The sequence below is a fragment of the Rhineura floridana genome, chromosome 5, assembly GCF_030035675.1.
Source record: "Rhineura floridana isolate rRhiFlo1 chromosome 5, rRhiFlo1.hap2, whole genome shotgun sequence".
Lineage (NCBI taxonomy): Eukaryota > Metazoa > Chordata > Lepidosauria > Squamata > Rhineuridae > Rhineura > Rhineura floridana.
Window position 1 is genome coordinate 4,291,660 of NC_084484.1, and position 20,458 is coordinate 4,312,117.

At 42.7% G+C, this 20,458-nt stretch overlaps 1 protein-coding gene across 1 annotated transcript in view; it reads right to left on the bottom strand.

Annotated features, from left to right (window-relative positions):
* The window catches only part of GTF2F2 (general transcription factor IIF subunit 2), a 185,215-nt gene that overhangs the window by 139,319 nt on the left and 25,438 nt on the right, over positions 1-20,458 (bottom strand). Inside the window, exons 4-5 of the mRNA XM_061629861.1 lie at positions 9,835-9,979; positions 1,419-1,457 (exon numbers count right to left, since the gene is read on the bottom strand). Of these exons, the coding sequence (XP_061485845.1) occupies positions 1,419-1,457; positions 9,835-9,979 (184 nt within the window). The remainder of the gene's footprint in view (positions 1-1,418; positions 1,458-9,834; positions 9,980-20,458) is intronic.

Here is a 20,458-nt window from a genome sequence, read left to right on the forward strand (position 1 = left end):
TCCAACAGTCTTCAAGCAGCCTCCAGTACTACTGCCCTAGTGGTTTGGCGGGGACCCAGCCCCACAAATCTCCTCACCCACGCTTGTGGAGCCCTGAAGGACCCTGACTAGCCCTAGAAGGCAAGGGAATAAAAAATATGATAGGGAGAAGGGGGGATGAACAGAAAATAGGTAGAAACTCCTTTTTTAAAAGTGAAAAAGACTGAGAGCCCGATGCAAGCCCTGACTATCCACTCACAGCCAGAGCCTGTCTGGGAGGCAGGGGGCAGCTCCTCCTCCAGAAGAAGGTCTAAGCTCTGCCTGCTGATTCCTGTAGGAGGCACCATCCCAGAAGTGGTTAACACCATCCAGGAATCTCTTGTAAATTTGTACTTTAGCATCTTGTACAGTTAATCATCTTACTCAAATGGGATAACCTAGTGAAATAAAAATCAATATTGTAAATCAATATTGTTGATAAACAGGATCATCATTTTGCTTTGAAAACGCTAATTTATTATTAGATGTAGGTCAGAAATTATATAATAGTTCAATCTGATACTGAGTTTGAGGGTTAATTAATAGATTTAATGTAAAAGTTATTGTACATATCTCACATCCACTTCAGGTAGCTAAACAATTAATACTGAGGCACCAGAAAAGCTGTAAGGACTGTAGCTTATATGTATGAGGTGACATTTAATGGGAGTATAGGACATGGGTGAACAGAAGCAAGATCAGGATCTACTATAGATCTCTGGGTGTTTTGTAGTAGATTATAAAGTAGAATACCAGCAATAAAATGACCTCCCCTCCTAAATTATCCAACTGAGATGAAGAAAGCTTAAGTTAACCAGAAATGGATTTTTGCATAGAAGGACTGTGAGCTCCATCCAGTTCTGCTATTCAAAACAATCCTTGGGCTCAGATTGATTGAATTCTCTGTCTTTTGCACCAGGTCCCTGTGAACCTTGGGGTTCTAGTAAAACACAAAATAGATATTGCAAACCCGAAGTCTGCCCACCCTTGGTATAGGATTTATGACGTGATTATTTCTTATCCTTAACAAAACTTGACGTGACCTTTTGAAAAGAAGATGATTGCAGGTTTTGGGGGGGAAGATGATTACAACTTGTTTGTGAAATTCTCCCACTAAAAGTAAGCAAACAGCAATGATATTAGCAGCGAAAGAAAAACAGAATTGCATCCAAATGCTTTAAAAGATTCTTAAGAAACTCCTTTTTTTCCCCCAGTAACTTTGGATTTTGAATAATTTAAGTAATTTGTACTAACGAATCCATTTGTTTTTTGTTTTGTTTTCAAATTTATAGCAGTTTAGATACTCTGGATGAACTTCTCAGAAGAGGCCAAAAACAAACACTGAAAATGAAGATTTTTTAAATTAGCTTCTTTATCAAGTTGTTGCAGGCAACACTTACCGCTGTTGCTGCTCTCAGACTTTTCATCTGCCTGGCACTCTGCAAATGACAATAAAAACATGGGTGAGGACTTTGCAGTTCAATACTATGAGTAGTATTAATTGTAACTCAACCTTAGAGAATGCTATAAACTTCCTTTAGTCCAGCATCATACAACATAAGGCCTTTCAGTCAATCATGTTCCACTGGGGATATCTGGTATAGACACTGTTTGAAGCCCTTTCACACACCTTTATAGAAACAATTAAGGCCCACCCAAGCCATAAGGGTGGGGTTAATGGTGAAGTGGTACCACTTTTCCCCCCTTTTAATGCTAAGAACCCCAGGATTAAAGGTTAAATTACATGCAACATTAAATGCAAATTTAATGTCACATGTAGTTTGGTTCTAAGAGATTGTTTGCCTAAGTCCATCTGTGCAACCATACCAGATGATTCATTCTCATAGTTCCATATCCTTTCTATAGGCAAAAGACCCCAAAGAGATACTTAGGCCAGATGACAATTGGCTCAGAACATGCACATTATTGTGTGCATTTTTAAAAAAAAAAAAATCAACAAAGACAAAGCACATATTAAACGTCTTGTATTTATGAGCAAAGTAGACAATTTTCATTATAGTGAAAAAGGACAGGAAATAAAATGACACATTTTCAAATGTAAAATATTATATAATTGCAATTTATGATATGATCACCAACTGGGATCTGCAGGCATGTTTAATCAGAAGTAAATCCCACTGAATGCAATGGGACTTACCCCCAAATGTACAAAGGGCTGCAGTTAGGGAACTTGTGTGCCAGCGCTCACTCCTCAAAAACAGCAAGTGCCTCAGAGAATTCCAAAGTGCATTTCTCTTCTTCACCACTAAATGCTCAGTCTGTTCCCAGATCTCTGGAGTTGTATTCAACGTAGCATTAAGCAGATTGTTCCATCAGTGCAAGGATTTATCCTTGTACAATGGAATGATCTTCCCATCTCCTTCCCCCCACATACCCCCTAAATCTGTTCTGGGTTTTCCCCCAACCCTCCAGAGCAGATTTGGGGATGGTGCAGGGCACGTATAGGGAGAGAAGAGGGGAAATCCCATTGCACTAGCCCATGCTTTTTAGTTAATACTGCCCCTGAGCTGCAATCTGCTGTATACTTCATAGCAAATAAATCCCACTTATGAACAAACATGCTTAGGTGATTAGAATAAAGATGCAAGGTATCCAGAATAGATGGCAGAGCTCCCAGACATGAACCAAGATGGGTCCCTTCTTAAAGAAGTTAAGCAATGGCAGGGTGATGGAATATTTTATTACCCCGCCACCCTTTCTCCAGTTTTCTTTTAAGAAAGACCACTTAATACATTTTCCATTTCTGACAAATTTTAGATCCTTGAAAACAAAAAATATATACTTCAACCAGGGCTGTGGAGTCAGAGTCGTGGAGTCGGAAACAATTTTGGGTGGAGTCAGAGTCAGAAGCAATTTTGGGTGGAGTCGGAGTCGGTAGAAATATACTGACTCTGACTTCAAAATAAAATTAATATTTTAATATTAATATTAATTTATTAATATTAATACATTAATATACATTTATGAAGGAGTCCGAGTCAGAGTCAGACAGGAGAAAAATTACTATACGTTTGCCATTTATGAAGGAGCTGGAATCGGAGTCGGACAGTAGAAAAATAGAGGAGTCTGAGTCGGAGTTGAAGGTTTGACATACCGACTCCACAGCCCTGACTTCAACACAGTTTATACACAAATATCACCTTCATTTGCATCTTGTCTCCATGCAATATTACAATAAATTTCACTTGTCACTTAAAACTTTTAATTTTAACACTAACTTGCCACACATCAGCACAAAATCAAGTGTCTTGCCTCTGTTTCTTTTTTTTTTTATTATATTGTAATTTTTGTTTCTCTGTAAGCCAGAGAACTTCAGTTACGCCAGTGTGGTGTAGTGGTTAGAGTGTTGGACTACGACCTGGGAGACCAGAGTTAGAATCCCCACACAGCCATGAAGCTCCCTGGGTGACCTTGGGCCAGTCACTGCCTCTCAGCCTCAGAGGAAGGCAATGGTAAAACCCTCAGGTCCTAGTCTAACACCCTAACCACTACACCAAAATGGCATAAGCAGTAAGTTACTGTTTGCCTTTTTGTTAGCTTCTGTGGTTTTAGAAGGATAGAAATATACTACTATATTCCTCTTCTAATGTCCACAGATCCCTGCATGCAAGAGCAAGCTATAGACACGATTGTGTGCAAGGATCTCTCCACATTCACCTGTGGAACATATAATTGTTCCTCGATTGCTAGTCCACAGAAAGTAGATGTATGGAGCAGATGGGCTGAATTCAAATGTCTTAAAACACTGCTTTAATAGGAAGTTCTGAGAACCTATCCTGGAATCTTTAAATGCAAAGATGTGATCTACTCTGAGCTGTCATTGTCCTAATATTTGAAAATTGCAGCACTGATAGAATTGCAGCACAAGTGTGTCTATTTATTTATTTATTTCTCCACAGCAGCATTTTACTGCTGTTAGGCTGATAAAAATGCCAGTCTTAATCTAAAATAAAATGTAATTGCTCACCAGATTATACTGTAACTATATATTTGGGAAAAGAAACAACTAATTTGCTTAAGGTGGCCTATTAATACTGAAATATATGCAAGAGATGTAGAACTGGGACAGCAATAAAGACAAAATAATGGGTAGCACAAACTGCACTGTTGCATGGCAACTGGTGATGTACATATGGTGATGTTTATAGAACAAAATGTAGTTTATATTTCATGCACAAACAAAAACAAAAATAGCCTAGCAAAGACAAATAACCAGGGTTCTCGTTTACCAGCCAGCTTTTTTTAAAGAGACATCTCAGTTCTAGGAACTTTAGACAACAGTCCAATTTAAAAACAACCATATAAATACATCTCTGGCTAGCACACCACAAGATGAATCTAAGGCCTATGGCGAGATAGGTAAAGCAATGCTTGTTTTCCCCTCAAGGAGAGAGTTCAGAAGATAGTGGTAGGGGCTTTTACTCCATTCCACAGTTTTTGTCTTCTTGAGTACTACAAGGTTCCATCTTGATCCTCATGCTTTTTAATATCTACATGAAACTGCTGGGTGAAGTCATCTGGAAATCTGGGCTGAAATATCATAAGTATGCCAATGATACTCAGCTCTATCTCTCATTTCCAACTCTCATTGAGGCAGAGGAGGTTCTAAACTGGTGAAGACCACCTGCCCTGGGAGTGAATATCTGAGCATCTGGGTGCTTGCTGCTTGCTCCTCTGGGTTGCTGTATTTTGAGACAGCTGAAGTTCCTGGTAAGTGCTGCAAGGACTGAGACCCCCTGCCTGACCCTGACTCCAGAGAGAGGCTGCAGTTAATCTTGCAGCCTCTTGCATCAGCTCCTGGCTGAGTCAGGAGGCATAAAAGCCCAGCTGCCCTTGAGCAGTGGGTCTGCCACCGGTGGGGTCACCACCAAAGGGGCGACACCAAAGGGGTTCACCCCTTAGGGAGCTCCTTATGGAGTCCCGAGGGCAAGTGCGCTACCCTCTTCTATTTCTTCCTTTCTTTCTCCTAACCAATCTGGAGGAGATTGGTAATGGGGAGGGTGTATGGCTCATGTGTAGTTCCTCTGCAGGGTGAGAGCCTGTGCAGTGAACTGAGTGATAGGAGAAAGTCGCCAGATGCCTTCAGAGTGAGAGTCTGTAACTGGAGAAGGTTGGCCCTCCCTGGGTGTGAGAGAGGGGGGGAGTAGATGTGCTCTGTGTGAAAAATATTGAGTGGGTCTGACTATTCCCAATTCTCGCAGAGGCCTACTAGGATAATTGGCTTAGGTAGGTTTTGTTGGTGGGCTCTTGTTGGGTCTATATCAGGTGTTTAGGAGGAATAAGGAGGGACATGGGTGATGCCACCCCAATTTCAGTGATCACGGGTAGAGGGAAATATAGCCATAGGGAGGTGTGGAATAACCATGGAAGAGGAGGGCAAGGCTATCTACGCCTTGTTCCTTGCTGCCACTCCTCTCATGGATTGGTTCCTTGTTGCTCATCTGCTGTGCCCACTGGCCTGTATGTGTTATTGTTTAATGCCAGATCGGTACACAATAAGACCACACTCATCCATAATTTGATCGTGGATAAAGGTGCCAATGTGGTGTGCATTACCGAGACCTGGGTGGGTGAGCTGGTAGGAGTTGATCTGACCCAGTTTTGCCCACCTGGATACTAGGTGGAACACCAGCACAGGCTGCAGGGACGGAGGGGGGAGGAGTTACTGTGGTCTACAGAACTTCTATATCTGTCACCAAGAAACCACTCTGTCTTGGAGCTGGCTGTGGCCAAGGAGACAGTAAACTACGGTTGCTGGTGGTGTACCGTCCACCTTGCTGCCCAGCAGCTTCTCTGACTGAGCTGGCAGAGGCCATCTCGGCTGTGATATTGGAGGAGCCCAGAACAATGGGTGATTTCAATGTCCATCCTGGGGCTGCCTCTAGTGTTCTGGCTCGGGACTTCATGATGACCATGGGGCTGTCTCAAGTTGTCACCGGCCCGACACATAGGGCAGGGCACACCTTCGACTTGGTTTTTGCTCCAGATGGAGGAAGGAAGGCCTGAAGTGGCAGATGTCACCCCACTGTCATGGTTAGACCACTTCCTGGTGAAGTTTAGATTTATGGCACCGATCATCCCCTGCAGGGGTGATGGACAGATTAAGTTGGTCTGCCCCCAAGATTTCCAGTAGATAGAACAGGTGACCCTGTTGAAGCCCTTTTCAGGCTATGGAACAGTGAGGCGTGTCAGGCTCTTGACATGATTGCCCCCAAGCACCCTCCCCAGCATTGTGGAGCCCAGTTTGCACCTTGGTGCACCACTGAGCTAAGGGCAATGAAACAGGCTGGACGACGGCTAGACTGCAAGTGGCAAAAGACGTGCTGATCGGGCACGAGTAAAACATCATAACTGTGCCTACTGTGTGGCAGTGAGGGCGGCGAAGGCCCACTTCTCTGCTTCCATTGCATCCTCAAGTAGCCATCTAGTGGAGCTTTTCCGTATTGTCAGGGGTCTGTTGACATCAACTCCAAGAAATGAAGTTTAGACCCTTCGGAGGCCCACTGTGAATTGTTTGCAAGGCACTTTGAGGGTAAAGTTACTCGCCTCCGTAGCTGTCTTGATGCTCCATCCACATCTACTGTGGTCCCCAATGAGGTGTCCAGTGCAACGTCTGCTGCAACTTCTTGGGAACGGTTTCAGTTGATGCAGCCTGATGACTTAGACAAGGTGCTTGTGATGATGTGGCTTGTCGAAGGGGGTTGACTGAGTGGATCCAGGGTGTGGTCAATGCATCATTGCGGGAGGGAGTGGTTCCAGCCACCTTGAAAGAAGTGGTGATCCGACCAATCCTGAAAAAGCCCACCCTGGACCCATTGGTCTGCGACAATTACCGACCAGTCACAAATACCCCCTTTTCAGGGAAAGTGATTAAGAGGGTTGTGGCGCAGCAATTGTAAGTACTCTTGGATGAAACAGATTATCTTGACCCATTCCAGTCTGGGTTCAGGACTGGTTATGGGACTGAATTAGCCTTGGTCACCCTGATGGATGACCTTTATCGGGAGAAGGACAGGTGGAGTGTGACCCTGTTACTCTTACTTGATCTCTCAGTAACTTTTGATACCATTAACCATGGCATCCTTCTGGGCCGACTTAGTGAAATGGGTATTGGAGGCACTGTTTTACAGTGGTTCCGACCCTCTCTCCAAGGTCGTTTTCAGAGTATAGCATTGGGCGATTGTCTTTTGGCCCCCTGGCAGTTGTGCTGTGGGGTGCCACAGAGTACCATCTTGTCCCCCATGCTGTTTAACATCTATATGAAGCCCTTGGGAGCGGTCATTAGGAGATTTGGGGTGAGTACGCTCACAATACCCAGCTCTATTTCTCTGTAACATCTGAATCGGGAGAGGCCGTGCAAGCCCTGGACCACTGCCTGGACTTGGTGGTGGGCTAGATGAGGGCCAATAAACTGAGTCTGAATCCTAGCAAGATGAAGGCACTGTGGGTTGCTGGTTCCCGAGTTCAGATAATTGGTCAGTTGCCTGCTTTGGATGGGGCCGTACTCACTCTGAAAGAGCAGGTTTGTAGTCTGGGGGTGCTCCTGGATTCATCTTCGTCACTAAAGGCACAGGTGACCTCAGTGGCTAGGAGTGCCTTTTACCAGCTTTGACTGGTAAGACAGCTGTGGCCATTTCTGGACTGGGATAGTCTGATCACTGTTGTCCATGCACTGGTAACCTCCAGGCTGGATTACTGCAATGCGCTCTATGTGGGGCTGCCCTTGAGGTTGGTCCGGAAGCTGCAGATGGTGCAAAATGCAGTGGCGAGGCTGCTCTGGGGCACTCTGCACTCTGCAGTGAGGGCCTCCTGCAGATACCATCTTATCAGGAGGTCAGTTCTGTACAACACAGAAAATGGACCTTTAGTGTGGCGGCACCTACCCTGTGGAATTCCCTCCCCTTACGTATTAGACAGGCGCCATCTCTGTTATGTTTTCAGCGCCTACGGAAGACCTTCCTCTTTCAACAAGCCTTTTCAGTTTAGACCTTATCCCAGTCTGTGTCTGTGTTGGAATTGCTTTTTAATATGTTTTTAATGCCTTTTTTTAAAAAAAACAATATGTTTTTAAACTTTTTTTAAAGTTCTCTTGAAAGCTTTTTAAAAAAATGTTTTTAAAGATGTTTTGTCTTAATGTATTTTGAAATCTGTTTTTATGAAGTTTTAAAGTGTTTTTAGTGCTTTTGTTTGTCACCCTGGGCTCCTGCAGGGAGGAAGGGCGGGATATAAATCAAATAATAAATAAATAAATAAATATGACACATGCATTGGTAACCTCACATCTGGACTATTGTAATGCCTCTATCTGGGGCTTCCCTTGCAGCTGGTCTGGAACCTACAGCTTGTGCAGCATGTAACAGCCTGGGTTATGAGTGGTGCTCCTTATCAGGCACATATCACACCAGTGCTGAGGTATTTGCACTAAGTGCATATTAGCCACCAAACCAGTTTTAAGATTCTGCTAACATGCAAGGCCCTAAATAACTCTAGATCCGGTTACCTCAAAAACCATTTTCCTTTCCATTGCCCAATAAGGGCATTATGTTCAGTAAGCGGAACTCTGTTAGTTTTGCCGCTGCCTCATTATTATTGGCTTGTGGTAACATGGAGGCGGGCTTTTTCACTGGTGGCACCATTGTTGTGGAATGCTGAAATACAGGAGGCTCCATCAATACTGGCATTCTGCCAGCTCCTAAAGATACATCTGTTTAGGCAAGCATTCCCCTGCACTTGGAATTACTGGTTGTTTTAGCATTTTAAAAAACTGTTTTGTCATGCTTTTTAACTGGTCTGTTTCACTATATATTATAATAAAGGATGTTTTAATGTTCTGATTGAATGATAATTATATATTTTAATTATGCATGTCTTTTATAATTGATTTTATAGTTGTATACCGCTTAGAAGCCATTTTGGCATATAAGCAGTATCTAAATGAATTCATCATCATAATCATCCCAAATCACAAAAGCCAAACCCTAAGCAGAATAAACCATCACCATCAAGTTAATAAGGGGGGGGGTCAACAAGATTGGATGTTAAGAAGTTTTTAAAGGTTCAGAAGGCCTGGGAGAAGAGTCTTCACCTGTAACCAAAAAGATATCCAACTTTAAGATATCCAGGTGAATCTCTTTAGAATGGGTATTCCACAAGCAGGAGACCACTGCTGAAAAAGCCCTCTCAATTTGCTACCCTCTGTACTTCAGAAGATGATCTTAAGGACCAGGTAGACACATTTAAGAAGAGGCCATCCATTAGGTACTGAGCTCCCAAACTGCAGATTAAAAGCAGCTGAGCCCAGAAATTAATCAAAGTCAATCGAGGCTAGCAAGAATCAGCATAATAAGGTCAAAGCATCTGGTCCCTTTTAATAATCTAACTACCATATTCTATGCCAACTGAAGTTTCCACACAGTTTTCCAAAGGAAGCCCCACATATAACACACTGGAGTAATCTAGAAGTAAGTGACCAATATGGAGTGTACCGGAGGTAAGGAAGAACATGAGGGAAATAACTGGTGGAGTCTAGTCCCTGAGCAACTTTTGCTCTTGCTGCCAAGGATGATGAACTTGACCATCCCCAATTTATTTATTCCTTTATGTAAACTTGAATGTAAAGACCTCTTAAGCAGTTTACAAAAAACATTAAAAGATTTCTAGCAGTTGTCAATTTTTGTTCATACTCAGTGCTCAGGCTACACAGCAAAGTCTAAACCAAGAGAGTATCTGAGAAACTTTGGGTGTTCAACATCTTTTGTTTTGCAAGACTTGTCAACCACTTGTCCTCCAACTTACCCAAGGAACTCTCTGTAAAAACAGTTAATGTCTGTCCTCCCACACTCTGTAAGAGAAAAGGATGTTCTCTGGGAGCACTGATGGAAGTTGGCTTCCCACCAATATCATCAATGTTTGCAAGATCTTCATTCAAAGTGAAAGATACCTGAAGGAAAATAAAAGCATCTATTATATATATATATATATAGCAGTGTTGGGGGAAGGACTCTGCCTAAGATTATGGAGAGCTTATTAATTGGATAGACCACTATTCCCCAACTGGTGGCTCAGGACCACAAGTGGGTCAAACTAGTGACACCACCACCTTTTTTTCTTCAAGATATTTCAACAGGAGAGATTGGGGAAAGCAATAGAAAAAAGGCCAAAAAAACCCCCACATGGGTTGCATGTTGCACATTGGGGGCTGGTGGGTCTTGGGTCTGGAAAGACTGAGGACAACTGATATATACAATACTGTTCTAGATGCACCATTGACCCTCATCTCAGTATAAGGTTGCACCTTACACCCTTTTTTACAACTTATTCTTTTATTGTGTTTGTTACTCATCAGCAAACCGTGATAGTGGGTTTTCCCAGAAACATAGGAGATACTGCCTGCTTAAATTTCAATGCTGTTTCGCAACTGAACAGTCCATGATGGAGTGAACATATCTTTCAAGTAGGTTTGCAACTTAAGTTAATCATACCTTGGGTTGAATCTATAAACATAGCCAGCTTGCCTGCAACATCAAGAAATGTAAACTGAAAAATGGTACAGCCTACCACTGCTGACACCAAGAAAAAGTGCAGGCATCATCTCTGGGGTCAAAGTAATGGCAGAAAATTGCAAAAACTATATGAAACTTGCAACAAAATTACATTTTGCCTGTCCAATTCATGCAGTTGTGAAATGTGGTAATTGTGCGGTGGCTGCTTGTGTAGCATGTGCAATGATTGTCAAGTTCTGTAAAATTTATAGTGGTTAAAGGTAATTCACAAATCATGATTACTGCACTCACCTGATTATGTTACATGTCTGTTAATAGCACAATGTGTTTCTTGTTTCAAAAACTGTTTCTAAAAAGTCATTGGGGTCTATTTGACTGCACACTCCATTTTTATACTTTACATTGTAGAATATTATTCACACCAATTATTTCCTTGCAATGGTATTATTTTAGTGAAAAAGTCAGGTTCTCAGTAAAGGTGTGGTTTGCTACCTATAAGTGGCACCAGGCTTAATACCACTCCTCAAGTTTTATTTTTATGGCTTTCTTGGGGTGCATCTGACCACCCAGGCCCAACTCCAACACGCAGCCAGGCTGGGCCCGGGCCAAAGGCCCCTAAGGGACCCCTCCTTAGGAGGGGAAGGTTGTGCCCATGGAGCAGAAGCTCCCAGACACCCTCTGATACATACAGTGCAGACTTACATAAACCCACCTGCCTCACCTTCCTGTTGCATTAGTGCATCAGTGTGCACACACCTGCCTGGGCCCACACTGCTGTTGACCCCTACACCCCCTCACAATCCAGGCATCACAGGGTTCATATATGACCTCTGGTGTCAGTGTGCACGCCTCGCACATTGCACGCCTGCCATCACTCAGGATGGTGGCAGGGGCACCTCTGGAGTTTTTTTTTAGTTTTCATCTAACATAATCATACTCCAATGAGAATGTGAAACATGATGATTTTTAATTTAGATTTCTTCCTGAAAACAAGAAAGTTTGGCTACATGAAATTAACTTTGTTTGAAATGCATAAAAAAGATGTTCACTTTTCACAACATATTTTGAATCTCTCTCAAGGGTATTTGCTACTCTTTTCAGGTATATGACAATAATGAAAGCTGAAAGAACTAGTTTACTTTCAATTAAAGTAAACAACCAGTAGCTTAAGTGCAAATTTAAAAACTGATTAATTTGAAGGCAGAGCCTCGTCCTTCCTATCACTAACACCTTCCCAGCTTATTTTCTCACCTCACAGCCCCATCTTCCACTTGCAAATGCCAAACCTAGAGACCAGGCTATCAACCTGAACTGATACATTACATTGTGGAATTATACAGCCACAAGAGTGGCTGTATATTATAGCCAGCATGGATTTTTCGCACTCCGCAATGTTAAATTGAAAATACCCCCATGCCATTCAGATGCTTCCCATAAGCTCACTTCAAAAGAAAACCTTACAAAACATATAGTCCTGAACTCAGAAATGCTTGCTTAAACCCCCTCTAAATTTTAATGACGATACACAAAAGACTCAGAGAGAATAGAGTTGAAAGTGTAAAAAGAGAGGGGGAAAGCAGACCCCATTGGACTTTTTTCTGTCAAGGTTCTCATAATTTGTTGAAATTAATTAAAAACCAGTCATGTTCCCAGAGTACCTGTAATTCTATTACTGACCTTGCCCCATACTCTGAGCTTCACCTTCTGAGTTTAAAAGTAAAAAAATACCTAGCTGATTTTTAATTAATTTAAGAAGTTTTGCATTAAAGTCAATTATAGGCCCGGGCATTCTCACTAAGAACCAACTGTCAGTGTTCTAAAAGCAAGACACACAGCTGCTGGGCTTGGCTAGTCAGGGGGCCACACCCACACTGTTATGTGCCCAAACATCTTTTTTGACTTATGGTGACCCTGTTAATCAGCCACATCTTATAGCATCTGTTATAAACCACCCTGTTCAGATCTTGTGAGTTCAGGTCTGTGGCATCCTTTATAGAATCAATTCATCTCTTCTTTGGCCTTCCTCTTTTTCTACTCCCTTCTGTTTTTCCTCAGCATTATTGTCTTTTTCTAATGAATCACGTCTTCTCATTATGTATCCAAAGTACGATAACCTCAGTTTCATCATTTTAGCTTCTAGTGACAGTTCTGGTTTAATTTGTTCTAACATCCAATTATTTGTCTTTTTCGCAGTCCATGTTATGCACAAAGCTCTCCTCCAACACCACATTTCACATGAGTGGATTTTTCTCTTATCCACTTTTTTCACTGTCCAACTTCCACATCCATACCTTGGTCTGAATGATCCTGACTTTAGTGTTCAGCGATACATCTTTGCACGTGAGGACCTTTTCTAGTTCTCTCATAGCTGCCCTCCCCACTCCTAGCCTTCCTCTGGTTTCTTGACTATAGTCTCCATTTTAGTTAATGACTGTGCCAAAATAATTCTTGACCAGTGTCAACTTTAAAGTTACATAAATCTTCTATTGTCATTACTTTAGTCTTCTTGATGTTCAGCTGTAGTCCTGCTTTAGTATTTTCCTCTTTAATTTTCATCAGCATTCGTTTCAGATCATTACTGGTTTCTGCTAAGAGTATGGCATCGTCTGCATATCTTAAATTATTGATATTTCTCCCTCCAGTTTTCACACCTCCACCTTGGTCCAATCACGCTATCCATGTCATCTGTTCTGCATGTAGATTAAAAAAATAGGGTGATAAAATACACCCCTGTCTCACACCCTTTCCGAATGGGAACCAATCGGTTTCTCCATATTCTGTCCTTACAGTAGCCTCTTGTCCAGAGTACAGGTTGTGCATCAGGACAATCAGATGCTGTGGCACCCCCATTTCTTTTAAAAAATTCCATAGTGTTTCACACCAGACCTTTATTTCACTTTTGACAGTCATGGCTTCCCCCAAAGAATCCTGGGAAGTATAGTTTGTGAAGGGTGCTGAGAGGAGACTCCTATTTCCCTGACAGAGCTCCGGTGGCCAGAGTGGTTTAACAGTCAGCCGCTCTGACTGAATTTCTGTGAAAAGAACAGGGCATCTCCTAGCAACTCTCAGAACCCTTCACTGACTACACTTTACAGGATTCTTTGGGGGAAGGCATAACTGTCTAAAGTGAAATAACAGTCTGGTGTGGATGTGGCTACAGACAACTTTAGTTTAAATTTGGGTGGGAGGCTGCAAGTGCCTGCTGTAGAATAAAAAGGTGAGGGAAACACTGAAAAACAATGATACTGTTCACTACATTTTCCTTTAGGAAAGGAAAGGAACTTCCCATCTACCCAGTGCCTGCCCTCCCCCTGGTCACTTTCACCTATCCTAAGCATGATTGCACAGGAGTAAATCCCACTGAACTCAATAAGCATGCAAATGATCAAACCTGCCCACCCCTCCTCCTCTCACCCATCACCTCTCTTTTGCTCCTTCCCTCCCCTTCCTTTGCCCCTCCCACTTCCACTCCCCTTCCAATCCTTCTTCTCCCTCCCTCTTTCCATTCCCCTTTCCTATTCTCCTCCTCCTCCGCCTTCCCCATAGTAAGTTTTACCTATCCTATGATTGCACAAGAGCAAATCCCATTGAACTCAATAAGCATGCAAATGATCAGACCTGCCTTTCCCCTCATTCCCCTCTACCTTCCTCCTCTTTCTTCCTTCCCTGCCCACTCCAGCCCTCCCTCCCTCTCACTCCCCCCCATGGTCAGTTTTACATATGCTAAGCATGATTGCATTGAACTCAATCAGCATGCAAATGACCAAACCTGCCTTCCTCCTCCCTTCCCCCTCCTGCCTGCTCCCCTCTCTCTCCTCCCTTCTGCCCTTCCTCCCCTCCCTACTCCTCATCTACCCCTGTCCTTCCTCCTCCTCCCCTCTCCATTCCCCCATGCTCCATTTCACCTATCCTAAGCATGACTGCAGGGGAGTAAATCCCATTGAACTCAATAAACATGCAAATGATCAAACCCTCCTCCTCCCCCTCCTGCTTGCTCCCCTCCTCTCCTCCCCATCCCCTGTGGTCAGTTTCATCTATCCTAAGCATGATTACAAAGGAGTAAATCCCAATGAACTCAATAAGCATGGAAATGATCAATCCATTCTCAGCAAACTTGAACAGGATCCCATTTTTTACCTCCCGAATTAAAGTGCAGAGAAATTCACTAATAGGCAAAAAATCTTGTGGTTTAAGAATGTACCTATAGCCAATAGGTATTTCTATCAAACTTTAAAAAGCAGGGAAATTGGGCAGCTCTAGTGAATGCACCAGGGGAGCGGGAGACCTGAACTCCTCTCTGAGATATTGTACTGCCCTACAAATTTGTCAAAATGCAAACACAATTTGGGTTAGTCTTCTACAGTCCAATCCACTTGCTGTGTAGCTTGGAAGAATTGGGTAAGATGTGCCTCTGAGCATATGGTGAGCGGTGGCAACACCAGCAATCAGCCCAAATAACAGAAACGAGACATGTGCTGTGCTGATCTTGTTTTAGCAGGGAGGAAGCAACAATATTAAGATTGTTGATATAGTTCAGATAGTCATTTTAAATATGTTTGATTTACTTTGCAATTTTAGTGAAGTTTTCTATAGTAAATCATTTACGTATGCATCTATTTCTGTGAATATGTGAAGTACAGCAACACTAAAAAAAAAAGCTCCAAAAACAATTGTGGAATAACGGCACCGACTGTTCTCCAGAATAGTTTCCAGTGGACATGAGAAGTGTCTCAGTTTGCACAAGATAAAACAGTGGGAGATGAAATATATTGTAGCAAAATTCTAGATGTGCTCTATGTTTTTAATTGACCATGCCCACCTTTCCTTAAATGGAATAGTTTAAGTTTTAGCAGGCTGAAAACATGCATCTTCGGCAGGCCAAGTTTGTTCCTTCCAACAGCTAGAGTCATTGCTGAAGTAGCAACATATTGTAATCAGTCTGATTTTACATCAAACTGCAGTTTCAGATTCAACTGTTAATGCGCCCAAAATAGAAATGGAGCATAACCTCTCTTTGAAAAACAAAAGGCTGTCTTCACCACCATATGGCACTGACCAATAAAAAGGCTTTGAAATTAATAAAAATAAATTTGACACAGATTTCGAGGATGAATAATGAGAGAATTATAATTTTCTAGGTTATATTCTCTGTAGAAGCATTAATAACACAGAAAAGAAGCAAAGTAAGAAGAACACCAACAAACATACAAAAATGTAATTTTCCATCTTTGGAGATGGCAGGTATTGCCACCAGTCACCATATGCTCAGGGGCACATGTTACCAAATTCTTCCAAGCTACACAGCAAGTAGATTGGACTGTGAAACCCAAATTGTGTTTGCATTTTTACAAATTTGTAGGGCAGTACAATATCTCAGAGAGGAGGTCAGGTCTCCCGCTCCCCTAGCGCATTCATCATAGCTGCCCAATTCCCTGCTTTTTAAAGTTTGATAGAAATATCTATTGGGTATAGGTACGTTCTTAAAACGCAAGGTTTTTTGCCTATTAGTGAAACTTTTTTGAGGTGAGGCAACCAGAACTGCACATGGTGTTCCAAATGCGGCTGCACCATAGATTTATACAACGGTATTATGATATCAGCAGTTTTATAGTGCGTGAATTTAGGGCTTCTCCATCCAATACTTTTTCGAAAGGTAACTTTGAGGTGCACTGCAAAGACCACAAAACAAGTATGGCTTTCACATTGTGTGAGCACAGATCTGTATTGCTTATAATTGCTTTTATTTTATTGTTTTACATTTTGGATTGTAATTTGTCTATATACATAAAAATATAAGCAATTCACAGTGCCACAGATAGGTGCTGCTGCGAATTGCCACATGAACACTCCGCACCCCCTGCACGCCACTTGCACCACCCACCTCAGCAAGCAGGCAAGGCAGCGGCAATGGCAGCAGCTCAGGCAGGTAGCCTACATGTGCCAGCGGCAGCCTGGGCAGGCACAGCAGGTGGTGTGCAGCCTACACAGTAGCAGAGTTTCTCCAGGGGAGGCAGGTACGGAGTAGCAGCGACAGTCTGGGTGGATGGATGCGAGTTCAGTGTGTAGTCCAGGTGCAGTGCGCAGCACTGGTATTTGTCCAGGGTGGTGTGGGGCAACGGCAGCAGAGGAACAGGCAAGGCAAGCGGGTTGGTGAGGGGAGTGAGGTTGCCTAGGGGGTTGGTGAGGGTTGGGAGTGGAGCGAGCCAGGGGCAGAGCCCCTCATGTATTTTAATAAGTTTGTAAAACGCTCAGAAGACTTGAGTTATGTGCGTAGTACATAGGGGTACATAATTGGAACAAATATATTCCTTTCTGCTTCCTTGGTCCTGATTATAGAATAAAGCATGAAAGCAGAAGAATGAAAGTGTTGTGAGTATTAAGTGGCATTACCAAACAAAAGCTACCCTTTGATTGATTTGTCCTCATAGCTCCTCATAGCACTAGAGCTCTCCAGATTCGTTAATGAATTTGAACAGGCCAGTTCAAAGACAGACCTACACACAGAAAGCATCATGAACTCTCAGGGTCCAAATATTATTGAATGTTCAGTGTTTGAAAGATGAAATAAATAATTCTAGAATAGCATTCCCCAACCTGAATGCTTTGGACTACAGCTTATATCAAACTCACTAGCATGATGAGGAATTATAGGAGTTTGTAGTCCAAAACATCTACAGGATACCAGATTTGTGAAGGCTGTTCTAGAACAGGCCAGCAGGCCACATCCTGACCTCCCCCACCTCCTGCAGGCCACCCATCCTGAAGGGCCACCCGTCTGATGTTATAATGATAGCCAGTGACAAATTCAAAGGGGCTCACAAACCCCCGTTTGTCCATTTGCAGACACGGTTTATATACAAACCATACCTTGCAGACAGACATTTTTTCTCTGCAGATTGGTTTTCTTCAAAGCCAGTTTGCAAAGGAAAAATGTTCATTTACAGATGTAGTTTAGATTCAAACCATTCTATAAATGGAAAAGTTTTAAAAGCTTGCTTTCAGTACCTTAGAAGAGAGTCCTGCTTGCCATGGAACCACTGATAGCACACCTGAAACTCCAGATTGTTCCTTTGCATATGATGTCAGGTTTGGGGAAGGTGGGCATGGTTTGGGAATAACAGCTTCACAGGCCAGATTAGGAGCCCTGAAGACCTAACTAGGCCTGCAGGCCAGAGGTTTCCTATCACTGTTCAAGAACACGGAGACCTCTTTCAAAAAAAGTAATGTGAAGTTGTTAATATCACAAATGCAGTGATGCCAGCTGTATCCAGCATGACATTCTTAACAGAATTCTTAACAGGGACTTCACTGGGCAAAGCTACACAAAATATTTGTGTATAAAATAATAAGCACAGCAATCAGTCTCATTCCCAGATCAGAAAAAGCCCTTCTTGAAGCTGTTTAAAGGTTCCAGAAAATGTAACAAGACCAAGGTCGAGAGCAAAACTGTTGAGCTTTGAAAAGAGAAAGACAGTATCTCATGGGTAGATTTTTCATTGTAATGAGGTTGGCCACAGATTGACCTAAAAAAGGCATCTGGGAACATGAGTCCTCCATTCTCCCAAGATCCCTCTTCACATCAGATAGAAACATGCTCCTTGTGTCAACAAGTCAAAAGTCATACTTGTACCCGTCAGAAAAGCAATATACTGTTGGATGGAATGGCACTGGTATAAATACAACACAGAACATAAAAACATGCAAGGACTTTGCTCAACATTTTGCCCAGGAATCAAATGTTTATCATGAAGCGAGACAGATATTTGACATACATGTGCAAGGATGTGCAAGAATAAATGTATAATAGGTGGCAAGATACAGTACCATGCGGCTAACAGCACCATTATCAGTAATATTCCACTGAAGCAGTTTGTCTTACATTGAAACAGAGGCAGAATAAATGAAATGATCTGGCTAAGAAGTCTCTCCTGTACTACCCAAAACATAATCACATAAGAATTTGTGGTTGTGTCAGGAATAGCACATTGCAATCATAAGGGACTAGAAATTACCTTCTACATTTTCCGCTTTCCACCTCCATACATTCTTCAGACTGCATGCACTGGCCATACCTATATCCCCATCCCCAATGGCTCGGTACAAGGCCTTCACTTGTTGGGTGGAAGGAAGAATTTACACACATTCAGCTGAATGTATATAAGCTCCTTCACACAATCAGCAACCACAGTTGTGCAGGGTTCCCAGATGAACCTATGCAAATTGATCCCAAAGTGTGCAGATTTCCCCATCAGGCCTTTCTCCCAACACATCCAGGGACAGAGAACGTGGGGCAGGGTCAACACCTGCAGCCCCCTCTCCCTTCCAAATGTCATTGAAACACACAGAGGGAATATTCTGAACAGGACTTATCTGAACAGCTTCATCAGCACAACCAGGAGGAAGGCAAGACAATATTATTGTTCATACTGAGGCCAGTAAAGATTTACCTTCAGAGGAGTTGGACATATATTCACTCAACACCAATGTCCTCTTGTTGCATTGTGAAGCCTGGCCTGCACCTTAGTACACCAGTGAACTAAGGGCAATAAAACAGGTCAGACAACAACCAGAGCACAAGTGGCAAAAGACTTGCTGTGACACTGACTAGGCACAAGTAAAACAACATAACCATCCCTACTGTGTGGCAGCGAGGGCAGCAAAGGTGGTGAACTTCTCTGCCTCAATTGCATATTCAAGTAGCTGTCCAGTGGAGCTTTTTCATATTGTTCAGGGTCTGTTAAATTGAACTTCAGGAAATGGAGTTTTAGACCCTTCAGAAGCCCACTATGAATTGTCTGCAAGGCACTTCAAGGGTAAGGTTGCTCACCTCCCCTTGATGCCCCATCCACAAATACTGTAGTTCCCACATACTGTAGTCCCCAGGTGTCCAGTGCAACATCTGCAGAAACTCCTTGGGATCAGTTTCCGTTGATGTGGCCTGATGATGTGGACAAGGTGTTTGTGACGATACAGCCAGCAACATGTCCTCTCGACACTTGCCATTCTACGCTTATTAAAGCTTGCCGATGGAGTATTCCCAAGTGGATCCAGGGTGTGGTTAACGCATCTTTGTAAGAGTCCCAGCTGCCCTGAAAGAGGCAGTGATCTAACCACTCCTGTAAAAGCCCACCCTGGACTCACTGGTTTGTGACAACTAGTTGCAAATACCTCCTTATCAGGGAAGGTGATCGAGAGGGCTGTGATGCAACATTTGCAAGTACTCTTGGGTGATTATCTTGACCCATTCCAATCTGGGACTAAATTGGCCTTGGTCTCCCATCACCCTGATGGATGACCTTTATCAAGAGAGCAAAGTTCTACACCTAGGAAAAAGAAACCAAATGCAGTTACAAGATGAAGGATATTTGGCTCATCAATACTACAGGCGAGAAGGATCTTGGGATTGTTGTTGATCACAAGCTGAATATGAGCCAACAGTGTGATGTGGCTACAAAAAAGGCAAATGCTATTTTAGGCTGCATTAACAGAAGTATAGTTTCCAAACTGCATGAAGTATTGGTTCCCCTCTATTCAGCACTAGTTAGGCCTCATTTTGAGTACTGCATCCAGTTCTGGACAACACACTTTAAGAAGGATACAGACAAACTGAAACAGGTACAGAGGAGGGCAACAAGGATGATCAGGGGACTGGAAACAAAGTCCTATGTGGAGAGACTGAAAGAACTGGGCATGTTTAGCCTGGAGAAGCGAAGACTGAGGGGAGATATGATAGCACTGTTCAAGTACTTGAAAGGTTGCCACACAGAGGAGGGCCGGGATCTCTTCTCGATCGTCCCAGAGTGCATTATTACATTTATTATTATTACATTTTATTTATACCCCACCTTTCGGCCAAAGGCCCTCAAGGCGGCTTACAAAGAAAAATAAACACAGATATAAAATATAATAAAAACAAT